Raw genomic sequence first — 25,595 nt, forward strand, 5'->3', positions numbered from 1 at the left:
ACATCAAATACTGACACTTTGTAAAGCCCCTCGGCATCTCATAGCAACGCGAAGGGCACCCTTAAGTGTATCTATATGACACACAGCTGAAACACATTGTAACATGTGGTAAATGTTGTGAAATGGTTGGCAACAGAACTACTTGGTTAGGTTTAGAAAAAAAAATATTTCAGGTTTAGGTGGGCACTGGTTGAGGCTACCAAGGTGAGACTGGCAGCCACAGTGCAGAAAATTCACACTTTAATCAACACACAAAGACAGTAGTAAGATACAAAAGACGGTGTTTAGCATTTCTTGCAAATTGTTGTGGTCATGATTTGATTTATTGGCTTCATAAATGTTATGTCAGGCGAGAAACTGAGTCAAAGCCAACAGCACATTGTCATAGACTATGTGACGTCAACCCATCGGTTTGTGGATTCCAGTGGACTTCAGCATTGAGGCTATCGTCATCTTGGTTTTTGTTGCCTGAAATGACCATATTTAGATGTACATTTACAGCTTTGGTTAATTGTAATAATGCTAATGCTAATTTTAGCTTGGGAAAAACAGGCTTAAAACCATTAAAACAAAATGTACTAACCAAAAAAACAGAACATCTGTCTCCTTAGAGGATCTTTACAGCCAAATGCTGAACAAGACTCTTTTCAGTGACTATGAACTGAAAAGAACATTGAAATAGCGACAGCTACACTTATGCCTTAATCTGTGAATCTGGGGTTATGCCATAGCTACATTACCTAACCAACGTTGTTACCATGGTAGCTAATTGTAAGAGGACAGCACCCAACTGTTATTCAAAGCGGCACTGCTTTAAATTATGCAAAACTTTAAACCTCTGTAACGCTTTTAACAGGTGAATTACATGAAAATTCACCTCTCTGTGCAGTTGTAATGAAATTAGCTAGAGATCAAATCTGCACTTGTATCAGGCTGTAAGCATGTTTATTTCTGTTGTACAGTTGGTTATTTTAACACATCTATGGGGACTGACTCAATCTTGGAGCCAGCTTCAAGTGGCCTTTAGAGGAACTGCAGTTTTTTGCAATTCAGCATTGGCTTCATTTTTCAGCTGTGGAAGTTGCCGCTTGATAATTGTGCTGGAGAAGAAACTTGACCAATGGCATGAACAGCAGCAACATACTCTCTGCCTTGAAGTGAACTGAATGCATGTGAGTTCACGTCACTGTGGTCAATGTTTGCCTTTATCCCGCCTAATGAGACAACTGCTTATTTGCACGGTTTACGCAACTTTTAAAGCAGGCTATGTCCCCATCTCACCCATTCAAAGATTCACAACAACATAACAAAGACAGAGAACACTGCACAATCAAGCAGAGGTCCTTATACTCTTTGATCAGTAAACTACGTCCCCCAACCTTTATTTTTCAGATGAGATTCAAAGTCACAGATTGAGGCTCTTTGAAAACGGTCCTGTGCCATGTTGGCTGGCTCCACAGAGTGCATGTACATGTTTGCTAATTGCCGCCTAAAACAAAAGTAAAACCAGTCCACGACTGAGCGATCAAACCTGGCGCGAAGCCTGTGTTCAGGGCCCAGTGGGTACTGATTCCCTTGCTGCTGTCACATGGCAGAGAACTCTTACATAAACAGTACAGAATCAGTGAAGAAGTGACCTGGTTCCACAGCCAAGTCTGAGTGATGAATGAGTTACTATCAGCTGGCTGTGTTGGGAAATATATCATGGAGTACTGTGTCAGCACAGCCAAATCAATAGGTGCCACTGTGGTCTGTGGATGAAGGTCAATATGAAGTATTCAATTTGTATACCCTAACCCTAGGAGGAAAGGCAACCGTCTGAACACCACTCACCTGACAACACTGCAGTGAATATCATGATGTTTCAGGTAATGAATTGGAAACATGACCAAATTAGCTTGTGAAAATGGAAACCAAGACCTGGATTAGTGTGTCACAGGCAGGTCATGCTGTGGCACTAACTCTAATGGTATCATAACTACTGAGAAACTACATGAGACGATCAAAGAAAGGCCTGAGCTGCGCTGTGAGGGGTGAGAAGTTGGCAACTATCACTGACGAATCTGTCTGAGCAAATATCACTCATGCAGTTCTTCACGTTACACGCAAGGCAGGGATCACGTAGCACATTAAGGCTAAAGTCCTGGGCTGGCAACGACACAGCATGACACAGAACTGTAAGGACTTCATGACACTTCTAACCTCTTCTCACTGGTATAAATCACGTTTAATGCTTTCAAGGAGTTAAATGATTTTTGGTTTTACCTCCTTAGCTGGAAACTGCGTTTGCATTGATTGATTTCCTCTTATTGAACGTTAGTTTCCAGAATCCTCAAAGACTTTTCTAACCATGGTAATGAAAAAAAATATCCAGGTAGACAAACAAAATATTGACCCATTATTCATTTTTCTTATTATTTTTTGTTTGTTTGTTTTTAAATATTAAATCAAAATATACTGAAAACACAAGAAAACATTTAATGTAGTTCATGTTATACAAATTGACGCCCCAAGATTATTGTATTTTCTAGTCCAAACAAAGATGGCCCCTGGAAATGACATTTGTCTTTGCAGGATTTATGGCTTACAGTGTGAAGCAAAATTAAACATATTATTATCAGATATATTCGTGAATGTTGCTGTCCTATGACATAATTTCATACAAAAGAATGTGTTAAAATTGTAAGGAAGAACAGAGGCGGAGCAGGGGGTGGTTTCGGGGGCTCCAGTCCTGAGTGTTTCTCAAGAGCCTTAAATATTTAGGTTGTTTGAAATAGCCTTAAAATTGTAAGCTAAAAATATATTTCCATGTAATTTATTCTACTATAGCCGGAATCACTGTGACATCACGCTAACAACAAAAACCACTCTCCGGTAGACAACTGGCAGCTGATAACAATTGCGGAGACAGATAAATTTGGGAAACTTGTTGATTTTTGTTGCCATTTTAAACCATTAATGTTCCCTTTAAAGATATATAGTTAAACACTGTGGTTAGACCTATTCAGTGTTGTTGCTTTGCTATCGTTTTTGGTAATTCAAAACTACTGGACACGGATGCTAAACAATGTACTGCTGAGGATGGGGCCACAGCAAAACATATTTTAGCCACCTAAAAAAATCGGTATCATTGTGAGTGTATGTTATATTTGAATATTTGCTCTGCTTTACCTTACACATTAACCGATCAACACCGTAATGGACCAGCAACTCAGTCTCGTGTTAAGTAAAATGAAAAGTAAAGAGTCTGGTGGCTTTGATATAACAGCTTCAATTCCCCATTGTAAAAGCTTGTCTGATGGCAGGGTGACATACATATAGCGTACACTTAAAGTGATTTTTTTTTTCTGGTGGGTCTTTTTTAGGGTGGCCAAAAACTAACTAATTGAGGCAAAGTTTGTTCAGCGCTGTATGATTTTATGTACTGGATGTGGGAGTTTCCTACCCCGAAGTTACTGTAAATTAACATTGTGATTTGGTCTATATTGTTCCCTCGTTTAATATGAATGAATGTTCTTCTTCTTCTGTTGACCTAATATTCCAGTCAGAGTGTTAAGGATCATATTTACTTGGCATTGTGGCAAATTCCTAACCTACCCTACCGTACTTGTGATATGTAACTTAAATATAGCATAATATCATAAAAGTTTTGCCTATTTTTAGGAGTCCGGAGCAGTGTGTAGCACTGAACTCTGGGCCTATGCATAAGCAGTGTCTGTGGAACCCCTGCTTTTCCTCTCTTGATTCAGGTCTCTGTCAAGCGCCTTCTGAATTTTTCTCTTTACAAAGTCTGTTTGCTCTCCTTCCCTTTAGCCTTCTTTCTTTCTTTGCTTTGTTGGAACCCAGATATTCTTTTTTTGGGTTAAAGCATGACCCTGTAGTTGGTGCTCGAGCAGCATAAGCAATCTCTCACTCAGCTCTAGCTGTGTCGAGAGAGGAATCCCAGTGCAGCGGCAGACTAAACCATTTTGCACCTTTAAGGGTAGAGAGGGGTCTCAGAGAGCTTCCACTATTTTGTTTTATAGAAAGTTCAGTATTCCAAACAATTTATTCAGCCAATTTCAGTTTAATTATGGAACTAATTACTTAGAAATAAAAACTGCATACAAAACCAAACTTTTCATCCCATGCTTTTTGATGCCCCCCTCCAATTGACCTGTGGCTAAGCCACGCCCCCCTCCACTCACTCGGACAAAATATCAACATTCAGTGACTGGCGCTATGGCAGGTGTCACAGTACACGACATTTTGCAGGAGGCAATTGATGATTTTTGGAGACATAACAATCAAATTTTGGTGCATCAAAGTGCCACTGAAGTTACGGTTTTTGGCTCAGAATATGAGAAAAGGATAACGGCCTTTTTACCATCTTTTCCAAGAGTGTCTCTCTGTTAGTTTGGCGCTACAGTATTTACATTGAATCATTCAGCATGACATTTGCCAACCTTTGTTATCTCTGCGATTACAGATAAGTTTATGAAGCTAAGATCCATAAGTTAATGTTAGCTTAACTAGAGCATTTTGGACAACAACTAACAATGATGTACAATCACCAAAGTACAAAAACTAGAACAAAATAGGCTAAAGAACTCCAAGCAAATAAGGTGACATGATGAACAACGCAGCTACGAGCTAACAATAGGCTAACTTTAGCTAACGTTAGCTAGAGATGTCAAAGATAACTTTATATTTCTTTCCAGCACAGTGACAATATGTTACCTCAGACACGATGTTGACTTGCCTTAAAACAGATGTAGACATCATTGTTAATCTTATTCACATTGAGTTGATGTTGTGGTCTAATGTTACTGCACAACTTTATCCAACTTACTGTCACACTTCTCTCGGTTGAGATGTGGTTCAGGAAAGGGGAAAAAAACACCCCGTTGCCCAGCCTCTCAGCATACCTTGTGTCGGAGTTGCATGTACCCTATGCACACCGTTTGACCATTTTTAAACAAATCTCAAAAAAAGCTCATAAAACCGAATGAAACTGACTTTCTGTACTGCCTTTCAATGGACGTCCAGGCAGAGAATGTCCGAGTGTATGGGAATGGCTATACGCACTGTGATTGGCTCATCGTGTTTGAGGGCGGGGCTTAGCCATAGGTCAACTGGGTAATAAGATACTTTTCCTCTCTCCATGACGGCCCTGTTCAGAAGTGAAAACTTTATTGTGTTATGCTTTCAAAATGATGAAAACAGTTGAGGAACAATTAGAATAGGAGACTCTGCAGGATATTTTTTTGGCGCCTTGGCACCTATCATGTTTTCCAAAATGATGTACAGGTTTTTAGGCATTCTATTATCTCATATAGGTTGAAAAAAGGTGCATATAGCTGCTATAAATGGGGAAAATCTCCTCAGGGAAGCATGCCTGCGAACCCCACTAGGTTTGGGCTGAACCTCCAGTGTTTACAGGTTATGCCCCTGAGCAAGAACTTATGGTATGTAATTTCACATAAACTTGACATTGCTTAAAAAAATCTTTTTTTTATGATGTAACAGACGGGATATAATTTCATCCCAGTGGTCATGGCTATATCGATCTATTCTAAATTGAAAAACATGCCTTTACGTCCAATATGTGTGTAGTTTTCTGTGGTAGGCATGCTGATGTTTATTTACATGAGCCTGAGCTGTTTTTTCAACAGCAAGAAGACAAATAACAAACATGGCATCCTTACATTCCTCATGGAGTCTCTGGCTCTGTTTTTGTTTTTCTTTCACTTGGATGCGCAGCTTCTTTGCAGTACTATTAAAGGCATCCACTCAACTGTTGACAACCTGCTCGATACGCTCTCTGGGAAATGAATGTTGCGTAACTGCATTTGAGGCAGATCAGGTGTATGTATGTACTAGTGTGTCGCTACATCAGTCAGTCGAGTTAGAAAGAAAGGAGGGAGCTTGGATGCAGTACAAAAATCCTCACTAATGAGATGAAATAAGCTGCATAGGAATCATCTGAGTCATTAAACTGAATTGTGAGGTGCATGTTCAGACCTGTGACATATATCTGCCTCCCATCTGTCATAACACACTTCAAAACACAACTGCAAGTGATAGAGTCATGGTTTGGTAAGAAAGCATGCAGGCTTCTTCAAGGGAAATTTCTGCTTGATTTACAGTTGGCTGATGAATCATATACAGTAGTGTGTTTCCTACCAGGAACTACTGAGGCAGTTCTGAGAACAGCAGCAATAAACTGTATGAAGGAACTGTTCAGCTCAGAAAATGTATCAATGATGCTTCATGATGGGACAGTGACTTGACGAAAGGTTCTGGGGATTCTGCGAGGATTAAGTCTTTCTATCTATCTCACACACTTGGCTGAGAGCAGTGATAAGAGATAGGAGGAGGGTTTGGTCAGTGAGACAAACTGCTCAAGAAATTCATGCAAATTGAGGCTATTTTCCTGAGAATGTACATGGGCGATTATGATAGCATAAAGTATTTTGTGCTGAACGGCACGTATATGCAGTATTAGCTATCAGCCATATTCCTGTAGACTTACTATCATGTTTCTGTGGTACTGCAACCTCACAGCAACCTTTTACATATTTGAGGGCATTTTAGAATACTGTGTCATTACAATATATTATAATATTCCTAATTGGACCCATTGTGTTGTGTTACTCAGTGATCTATTGCACCTAATATTTATCTACAACTTTTCTGTAATATTGTCTTTACAGTGAGTTTATGCTGCTCAGTACTAATTTTATGGTAAACTTGACATACATTATGGCAGTAATACTCAACTTTTAGACTGTGGGCCAAATTGGGCCTGTGACAGTGTGCCATGGGGCCCACTAACCATATTCTAATTCACAATGAAAACATATTTTTTTTGGTACTTTAGGGCCTGTGTCCACATAGCATTTTTTCTCAACGCCAGCTTATTTTTGTCAATTATTCCCAATGAAGATAGAGTGTATGCAGCCGCATGTGGCTGCCCAGAGATATCCCTACCACTTCTTAAGCTAGGCTGCTGTCACAACATAGAAGATGTCTGTGCAAGCAGATCAGCTAGCAAACACTAGATGTTGCTCGGAAGTTTTGTACTTTCATCACCGTACTGTTTGTTGTTAACTGTGTAGTAAACCCTCTCTTAACATAGCATTGCATTAGCAACCTAGCTAACATTAATGTCAAACATTGTCGTCATGGGGCGTTGGTAGCGTAGTGGATAGTGCCGGCGCCTGAAGTACAGAGGCATTGCCTCACTGCAGCTGTCGCGGGTTTGAGTCCGGCCTGTGACCCCTTGCTGCATGTCAGTCCACGCTCTCTCTCTCTCTCTGTCTCCCCATTTCACACACTGTCCTATCCATTAAAGGCAAAAGCCCACAAAAAATAACCCTTAAAAAAAAAGAAGACATGGTTGTCATAGAAACAGAAACCACATGCAGCGTGTCATGAAAAAAAAAAGTGCTAGGAGTACTTTTTCATGAAGCCCAGGGATGAAGTGCCACTGCCACTGCTTTTCTACTGAAGAAAAATGCTCTGTAGACACAGGTTCTTTTATGTTAAAAAAAAAAAAAAAAAAAAAGTGCCACAGTGCATACAAAACATAAAAATTGAGTTTGTTTGTTAAAAAAAAAAGTTGCCAGGAATGATCCCCTGGACCCTGTCAGAGGTCCAGGCTAAGCCCCGAATGTCCTCATAACCTAAACGCCCCTGTGTACATCTGATCGATGCAGGGCTGCTGTGACTAGATCTGATAACGATGAGTGTGGACAGCAAATGTCTAAAGGTTAAAAACGGGCCATTCATTTATTGTGTATACTGATAAATATTAATAATGTTTGTTTATTAAGTGGCCCCTGATCTCCTGTCCCTTTGCAAAAGTGGCCCCCAGACAAAGCAAGTTTAGTAACCTGTCTTTTTGGTCCACAAGGTGAAGTCAGGTAAGTGTGACAAAAATGTTTTACATCTTAGGCTCTTTACATATTACCAACCTATCACCAAACATGTTACTGCATTGTTACTACAAATGTGTACAAATGTGCTTGATTGGTCTGAGATAATTAGGATGGGCAGAGCAAAGAGTCAAAAAATTACTGGTGCCAGAACTTTTAAGAAAGCCATGTGGCATGTTGATTTTCTCTTTTTGGCAGTTAGAGTGCTCTAGCTAACACAATGAGGTTATACCAACAAAAATGGTTGCATGGTGTTGCATTTATCAAATGTTTGACTTTTAATACACTTTAGTTTTTATGGGAAAAGGTTTTGAGTGAGTTCTTTATGCATTCAGGTAAAATGGGACATTTTAGTCTGACGTGAAACCAGTATGTTGTTAGGCTACCAGGTGCCATAAACCATGACTTATGCTATTGTCTCCCATATTGTTATATTACAGACATTTTTAGTATTTCAAAAAATATTAAAGACAATGCAGTGAGTCCACGTGAGCCACAACAGTCAAGAATTAGTCATCACTGTTAAGACCCAAGTCCATTTTAAACAGTATGGCAGTAAGGAAACAGCAGACGACAAGGGAAAGCATTTTTAATGAGTAGTTAGGTTACATTAATGATTTAATGAATTAATGACTGCATTGATAAAGGGATATAACCATTTAATAAACAAACATGATGGTCTCCTTTTGTCCTATCTGTCCCATTTCACTTGAACATATCAGAGTGAGGCAGGGGTTCTTGATGTGTTTAAAGGTCTAAAGTTTCTGAAATATTTTACTTAGTAACATATTTTCACTGTAGAAATATAGCAGAGATACATAGGTAAAGGGAAAACTTCAGGTATTATTCAGAATTTTAGGTGGTTTTCATAAGGGGTGTCACATTCTGTAACTTCACCTTATAGGCAGTTTTACAATGTCATTTTTCTGTGATATAGTTTATTAACAAAATGAATCTCTCCAAAATATATCAGAGGAATACCTCAGACCTTACCCAAGGGTATGTAGAGCCCTAATTGTCATACAGTGCTTTTAATGGTTTATCTCTGCCGACCACATCAATGCAGGATATTCCTAGCAGGGCAGATAATGACAGCACCTTTGCCTCTGAAATTGCCCACCGGCATTTGAAGCACCGCCCACTCGGTATTTAAACCCACAATGTCACTTCACTTCAGCTTCACACTGGAGAACTTGATCTTGACCAACACGTTTGGATTCATAGGGGAAAAAAGCCTACAATTAAACCTATATACTGAGTTATAACTACCAAGAAGGTAAGACTTCTCTTTACTTATGATGTGAGTAGGTTTATTCAAAACCTGTAACAGTTTAAGGTATTTGCATAATGCAGGGAGGCTGCATTTATGGGCATTTTCAGAAGAATGTAAAATCTTCATCTGGTGCAAAAGTTAAATGGCTGTTATGGAAAAAGAGGTTATGAAGCAGAAGCTGTGATTAAGAATCTATTGTGGGTATTTCAGTGCAGATAATGTGTTTTAAAGTTTTTCATTTAGATTCTAAATGAATGCAATGAGGGTAAATTCATGAGGCGCATTTTCACCGGCTCTATTTTTTTGTTGCTGTAGTCTAATGAGCAGCAGGTTCACTGACCACTTATTTCTCCTGCTTTCTCCAAAGGTTTCATCCACTGCCAAACTTGGATATCTGGACCCCACATCAATCTTCTGGGAACTTTATTTATTTATTTATTTTTTTGTTTCCTCATTTTCAAAACATTTTTTTTCTCTTTATTTTTTTTCAATCCCACTCTTGGGATTAAACCCTCGCCCAGTCCGTGTGGTCGCCCCCCTCCTTCCCGCCTCAGAGAGGGTGTAAAGTTAAAGTTGGCCCGGAGATGCAGTCCCTTCTCCCGCTTGCTGTGTATTGCATCAGCCTGGTTTCCCTCCAGCAGCTGCTGGCTCTGCCGGCGGAGGAGCGTCCCGACAGGAACAGGTAGGACACCCGGTTTATTGAGTTACTACTTTATATGTATAAAGACCCGCTCCGCGCTTCTGATTGGCTCAATGCTCTTTAACATACGTGACAAACGCGCGTGGAGCCGCAGTACAGTTAATTTAAATATTCTTGCGCCAACTGTTATTAATAGCCACTTACTGTCCACTTTGAACTGCGTGGTTAGAGGTTAAAGCGGAGAACTATAGGCTATCCATTAGGCTATTTAATGTTAATTAGCTATAGCCGCGGTATTAGGTATTAAATTATGTATTGAACATGCCTTTTAAAAATGAAAGTAATGTGTAAAAAGTTACACAAGTTAGCTTCAAAGCTGATGCTAATTTAAGCTAACATCCATTTATATCAAGCAAGTTTTCAGTGGACCTTTGTTAAAATACAAGGGCTTAGGTTTAGTTTCAATGTAGGGGGGCACTTGGGGTCCTCTGGTGAATTTTTATGCACCAGTTTTTGGTGGAGATGTCTTCATTTTTGACAAAAGCAAGTCCTCTTCTGCTTAAATGTTTTTATAGGGGGGAACAAATGCACAAATATTGTGTGTCCCTCCGCCCCTCTCGAAATGTGCACCTATGTAGGCTATGTGGACATTAGGGTTAATCACAAACATTAGCATTCCTAAAACTCTCACTCTTCTCTAACTTATTGTTTAAGGTTCATTTTTGTTCACTTTATTCAGTACGCCAGCCACTAAAAGGTGGAATTTAGCCTGTAGCCTGTGTAATAAATCACATCAGGGTTACTGTGTGTAAAAGTGAAACTGTTGTGTCGGGCAGATAATGTAGACTACAAGGTCAGAAGCTTTGCCATGATACAATAAAACACTTTTTCTCTCCTTGAGATAAGCCCTGCTGGAGAGCACATCAGCTGTGGAATAAGTGATAGTGTCGGGCGTTGCCATTTTATATTCAAATAAACTATTGTAACTATCTAAACATTTATAAAGACCAAATCAAATAAAATCCATGTTATTTCTGTAATATTTTTTTAAATTCTGTAGTCTAACAGTGTAACAGTTCAAAGTTCACAGTGACCTTATTGTGTATATAGTCTTGTTTCTATTAGTGAACCACAAAGTAGGCGAAAGTTTAAACTAACTGATCATGAGGGCATTATCATGAGCTTGTTGGCATCATTGTAATCTGCATTCATTTTCCAAACTTTATATGATTATTCTCTTTTCATCCTCTTCCGCCTCTCGATCCCATCAGCTGTCACATGAGTAACTGTTTATACAGGTTTTGTTTGGTTTAATCTCTCTGTGATTGTCAATGGAAAACTGTTATTTCCGAGGTGGGAAAACCGGTTTGTCCCAAAGCCCAGCCAGAAATACCAGCATGGACTTTTGTAAAGGATCTCGTTAGGCAATGAGTGGCACCTGTACTTTTCCACCCCTTAAGTGGCAGTCCAACACTCATTCAGTACAGTCTACCTGTTTTAATATGTGAGGGAGGCCTGCCAGCGATGCAATATGCTGGTGGAGTTGCACTGTGGAGGAGCAGACAGGAATGTGGAGGATGAGTTGGTGTGTGAACGCCCCCTTCTGGTATATTTTGGAACCACAGCTGATGGCCCAGCAGGAGGGAGAGAAAGTTAGTGGTGTGATGTGTTGTGGGGGGCCCTGGATAAAGGCAAGCATGGGGCCCCTAAAGGCCTAAACTGACCTTTTTGTTGGCCCACAAAGACACTGATCAACATTTTGCTTTTATTCAACAGTGTGTAGAGAAAGACACAAGAAACAAGGGGAGAGAAAAGGCTATGACATGCAACAAGGGTCCCCTTGGTTGTTGTTAGGTGGTATGCACTGGGGCGTTCCCTTGTAGGTGCTTTTAATGGAAAAAAATGAAATAATATCAGTTAAAGAAATGAATATGATTTAAAGTGATGTGGCTGGAGGAAAGGTTTCTCAAAAAGACGGTATATTAAAAACTGATTGTTATACATAAAAATGATCCACATTCAAAGAGTCAGATCCTACAGGGCAGGAGCGATGAAAGAAAGCTCTTAACATCTAATAGTGATAATGTCAAAGTGTAAGAAGATCTGCGAGTGGAATTTTCCTCCAGGTGGCCATCTCTTGTGTGTGTGTGTGTGTATGTGTGTGTGTGTGTGTGTGTGTGTGTGTTCAAACACCTGCTGCTGAAACCTAACCGAAGTAAATGGAAGCGATGCTCATGTTTGTGTTGCCTGGCCTCCTTCACTGCACCTGCCCTGCGCTGTAATCCCCCATCATTCCCATCTTTGTCTAAAAGTGTCATTACCAGCGTGGGTCATCACTGCTGTTTGATATCGCTCACTCTGAGAGAAATTGATGCAGCAGCTGAGTGGGATTTTTGAGTAAAAAACGTGTTAGTCGTGTAATTAGACTGCCCCATATCTTACCAGAACATTCAGTAATGTCCCATAAAATTCTATCTGTGTCACTGCGTTTTTAATTTGTCTTTCATTGGTCATTTATATTTAATCTTTGTTTTACAATTTTGGGCAGTTGCTTTGTGCACACCTAACAGCCTTTTTCATTAGTTGTGTTTTTTGGGGGATTTTTTCTTATTTTCACATTATAAACACACTAAAAATGTGATTTAAACCAAAGTAAGGTGATGCTCAAATGGCTGAAATTGCAACACCTTTTCCTGCCCATCTTTATCAGAGGAGGCTAATTTGATCCTTTAAGTATTTTACCCACTTTGAATGGTATATCCCTGCTCACTGCTATTCTTGTCACTGTTGACTCTGGGGAGGTTGTTGATATGTCTCCCTTACACGTGCACATGTCGCAGCCTCACCAGGAGGGTATAACCTTAACTAAAACCTGAACAGCCAGCAGGAGTCTGTTTATACCTGCTATTAACAAGTGCCTTGTTAGTGTCAATGACCGCCAAGACGTGTTGTGACCTGATCACTTAAACCACTTGCCAAGGTGGTCTGGGATGCATTTGACCTTGCATGTTTTTTTCCGTAACTGCTAATGCATCCTAATGCATCTCTGGTGATTTTTTTGGTGACAGCATGCTAACGTTCTGTAACTTGACTGTTTTACGACAAGTTTGATGCAGTCTTGTGTGTCCAGCCACCAATTTGCTTTATGGAAGGAGACTTGTTTAATTCTGCTGACACCGATATCTCCAGCTGTACTGACACAACCGCTAACATGAGCAGCAAGCATGCTAGTATGCAGCTAGCTAGAGCGTGGATGTAATAACTGTGTGCAAGCCCGTCTGACCCTCTGGCGCAAGTGACGTAGGCAGTATCTTTTTTTTTTTTTAAAGATATTTTTTACCTTTAATTGACAGGACAGAAGAGCATGAAGGGGGAAAGAGAGAGAGGGAGTGACATGCAGCAAAGGGCCACAGGCTGGACTCGAGCCTGGGCTGCTGCGGCAACAGCCTTGTACAAGGGGGGCCTGCTCTACCACTAAGCCACCGACGCCCCGATGTAGGCAGTATCTGAACACAAGTGGTCAGCTGGAGACGCATGATAGACACAAGTGTAAATGGTGATGTGTGTTGGGTGTCCGGTTTGTGTTTGGATCACTGAAATGCACATTAATACTAGATGTAAGCAGGCTCCAGAAATCACTAATATAGTGACAAGATCACAATCACTCACTGGCTTCCCACCATGAACACCAAATTCCATTGAACTCTGATATTTGTGGTCATGGGTAAATACTTCTTTCACCTTCTTCAAGGCATGTGTCCACATAGCATTTTTGTTTGGCAAAAAAGCAGTGGCAGGGTGCCAGGGAGCGCCTTATCCCAACACTTTATAAAAAGCGCTCCCAGAGCTATTTTTAATAATGCGTTGCATGTCATGTATCCTGACATTAATGTAATGCTATGTTAATAGAAGGTTGACTTCACAGTTGACAACAAGCTTACAACACGTATGGCGATGAAAACACAACACTCATCAGTAACATTCAGTGTCTGGCCAATCTGCCTCCACAGATTGGTTTATCTGTCTTTGTTCTGATAGTTCCTGACTGACATGTCATGCAGCTCGGGACAGATAGTAGCTAAAGGAGCGACAGTGAAGACTTCTGAAAAGTTCAAAGATTTTAAATTAGAAGTGTTCAGCAGCTGTGCTCTGAAAAAAGATGTCTGCAGCGCCCTTTCTCTTGGCAGCCGCATACCTCATAACGAGCAGTTGAAAAAAGATGCTGCTGGTCAGAAAAAAAAATCTGGGTGGACACAGGCCCTTAGATCGGACTTCTTATAGGCTAATAAATCAAATATCCCATTAGGGAATCTCATTACTTCAAATTATGTGCCTGAAGTTGATTCAGTGTTGTTGAACATGTACATTAAACGAGGGCCTGTGGTTGGGTAGTGTCAGGTTTATAGACCTTCAGCAATGTAACTGATCACAGTCTATACAAATATATTTCACTCCAACAACACCCCCCTTCACATTTCCTGCTTCACAAGCCTCCACATTTCTCACTTTGCACATCTCTCATAAATGTCCAGTCTGCTTTTTATTAGGACAGTAAATTCTTGACTCCATAGAGCACATCCTGTCCTGTTACCATCACATGCTGACAGTATTATTATAACAGACATAACTACTCTACATTTTTCTCTGCCGTTGGACACCGACACTGTGTCTGAGCTCACATGTCTGTCATTCCTTCCCTGTTCTGCGTTTGTGTCCATGTTGTCCCTGTGTGTCCTGATAAGGACACGGCAAAATCCACTAGGACGCTGTAACAATGCCTGACGGGCGCTTCCCAAACAAGGAGAAATTGCATGTTCCTGTGATTGCATGCAGCGCATACCCTTCATTGTAGTTTTACATAATGTCTCGAGGTTTTCTTTGTAAGGGAAAATAGCCGGGATCCGCAGCCAAACAAGTTAAATATGGCTTTAGCAGCGAAGCAGCTTTGCAATACAGATTCCAGAAGTGGGAAGCAGCTCATTGCTTAAAGGCGAAGGACATGGAAAGCTGATTTGTGGTCAAGCTTTTGCTTTGTAGACCTACTCTGTTCCATTTGGACCAGGGTACGATGACATGACAAATCAGTCTGTGTATATGTGTTGTGGCCATGAGTTTGTTCAAAGTTTGTAAAGGCCAAATAAAGTCATGTAAAGTCCACAAACCATTTGCTAAATCATTAACTCATCCTTATAGCGTGGAAGTGAACAGCGTGGGCTCCAATGTAGATACTCTTAACATAATATTTACCTGAGAAACAGATTGAATTCATCTCACGCAGGGTCACTTCCTGCCTTGTTGATGTTTGTTGAGACACTCTGCACACATCTATATTCTGACATGTTTACACCTTATCAAGGAACAACAAGAACATTACTCTTTCTTTATTGTGTATACATTCTCAGAAAACCACTTTTATGTTTGCAGAATGAGTGAAACCAGAATTGCCTCTGCTGTAAATCATCTCAAGAAAGGCCTCTTCTTGTGTGTCTTGTAAACGTGAATTTTGGCTTGGACTGCTGAGATATATGTACGTTATAAACAGTTGGCTCCGCAGGGGTCAATCTCACCAAACCCAAGCTAAGTTGAGGAGGGTGAAAGCTGTAACCAAGCAGGCAGAGAATTCCAGTGTGGATTAATGGCTAAGACCTAAATTCCACCCTCCACATCCTTAAAGAGCAGGTTTCCGCTCCACACAGAGAGTCACACCGTTGTGGAGGCATGAATGCGCATGTTATGGTATATAGGTATATAATAAGAGTAGCTTATAGTGAAAGAGTGGATCAAAAGGCTTAAGAAACAAAGGAATGGAGAGGAAACCTGCTGTTGCCTGATGTTGGGATTGTGAGTGTTTTGTCTACTCGCATGTCTATGATGTTGTTTCAGAGCTGACGTATAGTTTTTAACTTGGCGTCCTTTCCATGTAATTTACTGGCTGTACTAAGTACACTCAGTGTCCAGTTTTGCTTGCAGACAGTAAATCACATCCCACTTAGGAGGTTATGAAAGCAGACCTGCTCCCGAACAAACAGGACCAGTGGAAGCCTGTGAAATAAATCACCTTACATTTATTTTTGTCCTGCTCTTTGCTAACAACAATCTCCTTACTGTTACCTATTGGAAGATTACAAATGAATGTGCCATATTTACTGCTGAATAAGGCTGCCATTGGTAAGCTTTCGCGCCTCACCGGCATGGCACTGGGGTTAGGGTGAGGGAGGGCATTCCCTCTGCAGGGTTAGGGTTAGGTTTTGGTTTGGAGACATGGTTAAAGTGCCAGTGGTCACATGTTTTTGGAAACCCTCCACAACTCTTTGACAACAATTCGACATTCATTTCACGCAGTGGTTGGCCAACTATTTTTTGTCACTGAAATTATGTAGACATTACCCGAAGAAGTTGTGTGTGAGAACGCAAATGTCCGAATCAGTCAGATTTGACATTAAACAGATCCTTCAAACTCCCTGGTGAAAAGTCTGTGTAATGTCTGATTGAGCCCATGTGTGAGTAGTGCAGGTAATTGCCTGGAGAATTCACGGCGAGTGTGTGGGCGTGTTGGTGACATTTCTATCACAAGGCTTGCCCGAAACTGGAGGAAAACAAACATCCAAGGATGAAGAGGAAGGGTCATTTACACGAAGATGTCAAACGAAAATGTCTACCCGGATAGATGACCAGATTTAGCCACGCCTGTTGTTAAACGCCGAAGCTGTAATCGTCAGACAAATTCAAGTATCAGCAAAAGACTCCGTCTTTTAATGCCCAAATTAGGAACTGGCTATGGGACCTCGATGTAATCTGTGTTATGCCCTTTGTCCTGCACGCTCTGCCCAGGCACCACCCCTTGCCTAAATGAAATAGAGTAATTCCAGTTGGTCAGAACCCCCCTGACAGAGACAGTCTCCTGTTGTGTTCTTCATGTGTGGATGAGAATCTTTGGAAAATGTCTGGATCTGATTCTCCAGACATTGTCCGGAGTTCATATGAGAAAACGGCTTGTGAAAGGCTTCCAGGAGAGACTGTTTTTACCTTGCCTTCAACTGTGGATGTTTGAAACACTAGCGACGTAGTCAGACAACACCAGGATTTGGGGTCAGGGGTAGGGAGGGTTTGGTAGCTGAAGGCAGCAATGCTGGGAGGTTAATACAGAAGAAAAACCAAACAAGGTAGCACAAAGGGATCAGCGTAGCCTTTTTATCAAACTTCAAAATCCTGAGAAATCATCCTCAGTCAAAAGGAATTTAAGTTTAAAGCCCTTCAAAGAAGACCGTGCAAGGTGTCGTGATCCACAGAGGAGTGAACAATTAAAGGCAAAGTAGCTCAGATATCTTTGATCGTCTGCCAATCACAGAGACCTCCATAACTGTGGAAGCGTGGGATTAGGCTCCTAATAACCAAATTAGCCTGTCTCGTGAAATCAGATGTGACATAGTGAAAGAGTTCTCTACTGGAAGATTCTTTTAACTTATGGAAGAAAAAGCACAGGAGTCTAAAGTCTCCTTGAAAGGAGCTTGGCTATGGCTTTGCCCTCCATTAGCCATTAATATAAAAATATTATATTTAAATTTGCCTGTACACTATTTGTGAACTACTTTAAAAGTACTTATGTAATAGACCAAAAGATATCAGGCTTCAAGTGACATAAGCAAGAAAATTGCTGCATTGGAAATCTTGAAAACCAAACAAAACCTCTGAGGAATAAACACTTAAGAAACACAAACACATTTAAGCTCATATAAAGAGCAAAACTGATCTGCTTTCTTAAAGCCTTAAGCTCCCAGAAAGTATTCTCCTTTGTAATAGTTGTTGTAGCACAGTCATGGGGTCCTGGTGGCCATCTGCCAGCTACTTGAGGTGCTCTAACTGGCCAGCTGGTTTCTAGTGAATTGGAGTTGGTTAAGTTGCAGACCTGCAAAGTCCAATCCTGTGTGAGCGTTAAAGGATTTGTGTTAGACTGTTGAAGTTCGTAGGGCAACTAAGCATCACCTTAAGCCGTGAGTGATGGCCAGCTGGACAAGAACAAAACTCTGTTCTCTTTAAGGAGACACCTGCATTGTTACCTATTGGGGGACAGCTCAACGGGGGCCCACAGGTAACTTTAAACATTGGGGCCCCCTGGTGGGTTAATCCGGCCCTGGGTTAAAAGTGTTTCTACTTATGATGAGTTTCTTTTCTTTTAATTTAACTTTTGACTTCCAGGATCCAAAATACATAAAAGAAGATTACAGTTCTGTTTTGTACAGAAGAATAAAGTCAGAATAAGAATTTGGTGCAGAGCCACCACTGCTGCCTTGTAAATAGCTTCCCTGTGCAGTCAAATGCGACTTTCACTGTGCACACCAGGTGGGTGTAACTTGGTGATGTGGCACCATGGCACACCAAGCCTGTCCTGGAAATAGTGCTTGCCTCTGTCTGTGGCCTGGTGTTATGCAACTATTTATTCAGCCACTGTTGTACAGCAGGTCACCTCCAGGGTACTAAACCTGCCAGCAGTGTGCCAGCAGCTAAACCGGCTGAATAAACCAGAAGATTCACATTTCACAGAGGAATCCCAAACCCACCACAGCACTGACTGTAAGAGGAGCCATCGACTGTCATGTCTCACATCTAAACCTCTCACTATGAGTAAAGACTGAGCGTCCATGGTAAAATAACAGGAGTCAGCATTTCACATGTGGAACACACTTTTTATAATTAGATCAGCCGTGGCTTCTGGCTCTCCGAACATGGGAATCCAGTGCCAAACCTGACGCAGTGGAAGATTTTATCCTTTGACTCAGAAAAGCAAACGGCAGACATATTTACCCTGATGCTGTTTTTAAACCTCTTTATAAAAGAAGAATCTACTGCTAACTTTTAACAGTTTCAGCCTATTCCTCCATTGGCTGCCAGGTTCAAAAGCTCTTTTCTATTTACTTCTTGCTGACCTTTAGCAGTGGTGATGGGTTAACACTCAGACAGAGGAGTCACACTGAGCTGTACAAACACAGCAGGGACAGTTCAGTGAGGAGCTGAAGGGTCAAGTTACAAGAAGTGAGTGTCTTTGTCAAACAATGAACAGATGGTTGTGCTGTTTGTTGAATGGCCTGTACCCGCCGTTTTTTGTAAAGGGTCTCACTACATGTACAAAAAACATGTCGTTCCATTTAACTCTAGTTAAGTGATGGTTACTTGGCACGACAACACCATAACCCCTGGTATTGTTTTCACATTGTGAGTCTAGGTCAAAGGCTGAAAAATGAAGCCAACGCGGTAGTGCTAAAAACTGCAGTTTCTCAAATGGCCACTTGAGGCTGGCTCTAAAAGATCTGCCTAACTGTTGACACCTTTTGACACTGCAATAGCATCACAATCATGCAAGATACAGTCACGAAACTTTACAGGTGTGTAGCTGAGATGAAGATGAAGGCCGAATTGAAAGATGGGCTTGGTCCAAGCAAGGGGCCTGAAAGTAGGGGGGTAGAAGGTAGGGAAGGGGCCATTGCTTCCCCAGTTTGTTTTAAATCACGGATCGCTGTATTGCAGCTTGAGTGACCCATTGCAGGATAGTCTCTAGCTTTGGTTTCATTTTGCCTGGTTTTTAGATTCTTTGAGAAGCCTTTGAGATTTAAATGGAATTTCCTGCTAGAGCACTAAAAAGTGACATTTGCACAATTGATAAGCCACTTATCTTTCAGAAAACAACGTCCTAGTTGCTCTGGACAGTCCACCTTACTCTAAGCTGTTTTAGTGGAACTACTTTCTACTGTTTTTGTGAAAGACACATTGCTGATGACTTTTACCAACGTAACTTTTCTGTATTTTGCGCAACACAATTCAAATTCTATTCAGCTCTTTTGTATTAGAATAGTGATCGAAGTTTCAAAACTTGGGCGCATAAAACCAAAACTACTTCTACCACTGCTGGGAAATTAGAGAGAAAATATGTCATTTTGTAATTTGATTGAACTGACCTTCAAAAAAGTAAAAATCTGTGTCTATTGGGCAAGACATGCCTACAGTTTAACTTATGTATTGGAACAAGGCAGAGCAAGGTTCATGAAATACTAAGACAAACTGACATTAGATATGAAATAATCTAACTAATCTAACTGCACCAGTTTGTTTTATTACTGAGATTTGAATGTTCTCCTCTCGAGCCCCTCAGCACAGCTGAGACGTGGCCGGCTAAGTTTCCCATAGTTACCATTTGCTGCATTAAAATGCAGTGTGGCGCAGGCTTTGATTGTATAATGTAAGACGTGAGGCAGACTCAGGCACCTGCTGTTTTAGGCCACATGTGAAAAGCCATTAACTTCTATGTTGTACATTAAGAGATGAGCATGGTGTCCACATGGATGGGTGACTGTGCAGAGAGCCATGCTGTGTTCACACAGCAGGCAAAAATGATTTGTTTATCAAAGCTGCTTTGTATGGCTAATCGGATTTCTGCAGAATTACCTGTGCCCTTACAACATTAGTTGCTATAGTAACAATACTGGCAGGTGCATGCAAGACTAAAGGGCTTTTCTATTTAGAAACCTTCTGCACTCTCATTCTATCCTGTTCTATCCATAGCTGCAGCAAAGATTTAGACATAGAGTTTCTATTGTATTTTTATAAACCACGCTAGCTGGGAATGGTAATGTTGGTCAGGCGACATTTTAGCTCACTGCTGTGCCTAAATACACAGCTGTTGGTGTGGTTGTAAACATTAGGAATTGGGTCTCTTCATTTTTCCAGGAACTACCATTCTTCTCCATATTGCAACATATTGTGATACTGTATGAATGACAGTCACACACCTCCAGGACAAGTTTTCACCTGATTTCTGTTTTCTCCTCAGGTCGGACCTCCTCAACAAACTCATCGACCAAACGGAGGATAAAGCCTCGGCATCAGAAAGCCAGACTTACATTGACGTCCCGTCTTCAGCCCTCAGGCGATTCCCAAATTGGCTGCCTGGTTTCCTCAGGCACCGTCCAGCTTCAGGAGCGAGAACAGCCTCACCAAACCTGGCATGGGCACGTCCCACTAAGGCGCAGCAGATTGAGCGGAGGCCCCTGAGAGCTCGTCGCCATGCCCACTCAGGATTGCGGGGTGGTCACCACTACCCCCACCATGCCCAGCTGATGAGAGTGGGCTGCGTCTTGGGAACCTGCCAAGTGCAGAACCTCAGCCACCGGCTCTATCAGCTCATCGGTCAGAGTGGCAGAGAAGACTCATCCCCCATAAACCCCAGGAGCCCCCATAGTTATGGATGAGTTAGCTGATACCCCCAAACACCCACAGCAAGTCTATCTATATTTCCAGTTATTTATCTCTTAATGTATTACTGGTAGTCTTTGCATTAGAGTTTGATGTAGTCCATAACTTTTGTTTTTCTATCTCAAATAGACAATTATACTCCCCATAAAGGACTGTTGTGCCTCAGAATTTGAAGATTCAAATTCAAGATTGTGACTGAATCATTCTGCCACCCACCAGTTCTCCCACCATCCAGAGAACATTTGCTTTTTGAAGAACGTTCTTGTCTTGTCAAAGTCTTTTTGGTACTCCCCCTGAATGCTCACATAAAGCCATGAGGCCTCAGTTTGACGTCTTAATCCTGTTAATATAAGAATGAAGGCTTGTCCTCAACACCATCCAGTGGCCCGGTACTGTCTGCCAACTGAACTCCCCAGCGGTGCTTATACCACAACTCATTGATCAAACACCTAAGCCCCTAATGTGGATTTCAACCTGCACATAAAGCTGGAGCCCTGTCAAAACCAATGAATTCCCAAAGACCTCGTAAATGACCCAGTGAACCCTTTTACCTCTTTTTTGTGCCCCCTTTTGCCAATTTTGAAAACTCCCAGACTATTTCACAACTGCATGTGAACACTAACATCCGTGGAATATTCCACAAGCTCTCAGCTGGGAATTCTTCACTCAGCAGGACTTTGTGTTTCAGAACCACAATTTAGATTTGAAACCAGCCACAGCACTTAGGTTACACCCGAGTTTAAGAGCATTCTGACTCAGAACTCAACCGCATAAAGTCCATGCTGAAATGAAAAAGAATAGGGTCATCATCCAGTGCCTTGGGAAGACTCTATATAGAAACTCACTCCCCAAAGGATCCATTTCAGTGTTGCATATAGTAGCCTGTTGGACTAACACAGGAGGTGGCAAAGTAACCTTGGAGCCATGGATCAGGGCTCTGTCGCACCACTGCTGGCACTTTCCCCACCAGAGGCCAAGTCTGAAATATTAGCCTTTTCACGTGATTCATAAGTTCCCCTTGCAAGTCAGGACTTTGGGTTGACAGCAGTTTATTAAACCTGACCTAATCACTTCAGGCATATGTGCCGCCACAGCAGGACAGGGGGCTCAGCCTCCTATGGTCTGCACACTTAATGCCAATACATAAATATAAAGAACAAAGCATGTGGCTCCCACACATATGTACACGTGCAGCCTTGAAGTTTGCAGATATTAGGGTAGGCTCGCCAAGAATACATTTAAAAAAATCCCCTCACTTTGCAGCATATTTGGGGGATTTTCCAGAGTAACATGGATTCTTATTCTGGAGAGAAATGCTGCTGTTAAATGTTTTAATGCCATTTTCTTGTGCTGTTAGAAGCATAGACACAATTTCATTTATCCCTATTGTATTGAGGTTAGGGTTAGGGTTGGGGTTAGCGGTTAGGGGGTTCCACTTGTGGAGGTAGAAATCTCTAAAAGTTGGCAAATACACCAATAGTAATTCAAACAGTAATGTTGCAAATGAATGGAGAGATAAAGGACAAAAGTTCCTTACATTTCCAACAGGCAGTGCTTGGCAACTTTGAAGTATAGACTTTAGGCTTGGGCAATATCTATTTTTTTTTATATATGATATATATCATATATACGATATATGATAGCATTTGTGTGTATGGTGCTCCCCCTCGTCTGTCTGGTGAGTTGGCTATGTTCCGCAAGCTCTCTTAGCTTTTTCAGGCTAATAAATGAACATTTTAACCTCACAAATTGCCAAGAAAGGTAATATTCTTACTGTGCAAATTCTGAATTCAACTTTGTCTGTCACCAAACGAAGACTAACGTTAGCTTAATAGTCTTGCTAACTCATCATAAAACACCCTATTTTCAAACTCAATGAAACAAAATAAAACTCATGAAAATCATATTAGTCTTGTTAGTCATTAAGTTAGTTTGTCCACTGTTCCAAAAATCACCAACTTTGCTTGGTTTGGTTGAAAAAAAACCCTGATTTACCGAGTTAGATGTGAAAATATGTTGTTTTTCCTCACTGTCTTTCACTGCTGTTGCTAGCTAAGTTGTTGTTTACAGTCCTGTAACAACCTCACCACTCGCAGTCGCCATGTTTCGTAGCTTCCACCAGTAAAGACTGACCTCTGGTGGCGCGGGATGTGCACTACATACACCACATCCTCAATACAGCACCTCCATATGAGTTTAATAGGAAGATGAGTGTCTGTATTTTAGACGCTATTGAAATTAATACTGTCCAGACTTCTCAATACCCTGGCATACACTAACACGGTAATATCGCCCAAGCCTAGTGGTATACAATATAAACAGTCCTATTGGCAGTAATAGGCACCCTGGTTGTTAACGTGTAGTATGTAAAATGGGTTTAGGCTCGTCCTGAGGCGGCGGCTAGAAGCTCTACTGCTACATTATGGGTTTCTCATGAAATACCACAGTGACCAAAATGTTAGGTGTGCCCGATTTCAAATATGTACAAAAAATAGCAAAGCACCATCAAAAATACATGCCCTGACATTTCCTCTCTATGTTTGTCCATCTCTGAAATGGTGGGCGGGCGACAGACTTGGAATAACTTAGGTCACGCTCTACTCATCAAGCAAGCTAAAATTTGGCCTGAGACTTTCCAAAAAATGCAACCTTGTATATAAAACCCACATTTTTGCTGAGAAACATAATTTTATTACATATTATTGACATACTTCTAAACTTCTATTCTAGGACTTTACTATCTGGCAGCCTGATCTTAACCTGCAGGGAGTGGTTGAATGTTTCAAAGCGGGAATAGAAGCTGAACTGTTGGCCCTCTTTCTGATTTATGTACACAGTTATTTAGATGATCTTATCTAGTATTTTAGCCTTATTATTTTATTCTTTTTATTTTGCATATAATTTCACAAACATGAACATTTGGTATTCCTGAGAGCATTAGTTTAAACTCACCAAATACCTGACAATACTTGACAAATCGAATGACTTTACGTGTGATCTGCATCATATAATAATGTATTCTTTTTTTATCTTAATCTGTGTCTTCTGATTTTACTATATGTCTTTACTCTTTTTTTTACATTCAGTGTCTCAGCCCCATCTTGGCTCTCTTTTTTCTTCTGTCTGTAATCATGGAGGTCACAGGGTAATAATCAGTGGTGTCTTAGTCTTAAATCTAATCTGTTCAAAGGCTTGCTGAGGTGAAATATGCCATTCTCTCTGCTGTAATGGAGCTAATCAATGTCTCGTGACAGATCATTAAAAGGCTTTTCAAATGCTGAAAAATCCTGGTGGATCTCTCTGCTTTTTAAAATGTACTACTTCAGACACACGTGATGTGTGTGTGGGTATGTGTTGAGCTGCTGTATGTAGCCTATCAGGACTCTTATCTCCTGTGTTTGATCTGTGCTCTGGACCATTGTGCTCCCAGTCTTTTTTTTTTTTTTGCGCAGTATGTTTTTGTGACGTCAGGAGTTGCGTCATGTCAAGTTGTGTTAGCAAACTGTGCGCGACCGTCAATACCTCCCCACAGAAACACCTTTCATGGCTCTTTGTTGCAAAGAGGAATGAGTGCAGAGTGTAAATGTTACTTTTGTAAGACAGTGTAGATCCAGGTCGTTGTTAGTAGGTTTCTTTTTGCTGATTTTCCATTTGAAAGTCACATGATGTCCTTTAGGGTCACAGGAAAGCACTTTAACGCAAACACGTGTGAATCTAACTCATTGTAATGAACTCGTGAAAGTTGGACAAGGTTCCTCCTGTAAATGTTGCATTTGGGATTATCTGCGAATGTGTTTGAAGATGTCAGTGTACTCCATGTGGCGTTGGGATGACTGTGAACGTCGTGTGCACCTGTGAATATATCTATAGAGATATATATTTAGTCAAACTATTTAAAGAAAGTTATGTATTTAAGTTATCTTTGTATGTTAATATCTGTATGTCACCAAAGACTATTTATCTCACCTTTTCCACTGCTCCTTAAATATGACCTTTTGGTAGGAAACAAAGTCTTAACTGTAGTTAAAATGTTACTGTTTGACAATGTCTCTGTAAAATAAAGAATTATACTGTAATAAGATGAGTACGACTAAAGAGTGTGTGTATTTGTGTGTATTCCTATGAGACATAAAATCATGCAATAAAAAAGGCTGGGCTACACCATTAAGAATGAATTTAACCTAAGATTAGTTTTAATCAGAGCTTAACAAAACTAGGGTTAAAAAAAGCAGAACTCTGTTTCACAATTAAAAGTTAATCTCTGTTTAGTAATTCCTATTGACGTAAAACAAAATTAAATGGAGTTTAATCAATATGGAGATGCTTGCTTACCCAAATTTAAATAAGTAAGTAAATAAATGTGTGTGTTGTAGGGAGCTAGTAGGCCCAAGTAGGCTATAAAAGAAGGGATTCTCTTGTCAAAAAGCCAATGGCATTTTTATTGGAGTTTGAATTATTGCAGAAAATAAGCTCTGTGGCAAACAAAATTTTATGATACTTGATGATTCAGCAAGATAAT

The 25,595-nt window shown here is 40.8% G+C and overlaps 1 protein-coding gene across 1 annotated transcript; it reads left to right on the plus strand.

Moving 5' to 3' along the window:
• The first annotated feature begins 9,096 nt into the window (after positions 1-9,096).
• adm2a (adrenomedullin 2a) lies at positions 9,097-25,160 on the plus strand. Its single transcript, XM_033615168.2, has 3 exons — positions 9,097-9,195; positions 9,560-9,874; positions 20,655-25,160. Exons 2-3 carry the CDS (start codon positions 9,777-9,779, stop codon positions 21,070-21,072), a joined length of 516 nt encoding a protein of 171 aa, XP_033471059.1. The 5' UTR covers positions 9,097-9,195; positions 9,560-9,776; the 3' UTR covers positions 21,073-25,160.
• The last annotated feature ends 435 nt before the right edge of the window (positions 25,161-25,595 follow it).

The sequence above is a fragment of the Epinephelus lanceolatus genome, chromosome 23 (genome assembly GCF_041903045.1).
Source record: "Epinephelus lanceolatus isolate andai-2023 chromosome 23, ASM4190304v1, whole genome shotgun sequence".
NCBI classification, from domain to species: Eukaryota; Metazoa; Chordata; class Actinopteri; order Perciformes; family Serranidae; genus Epinephelus; species Epinephelus lanceolatus.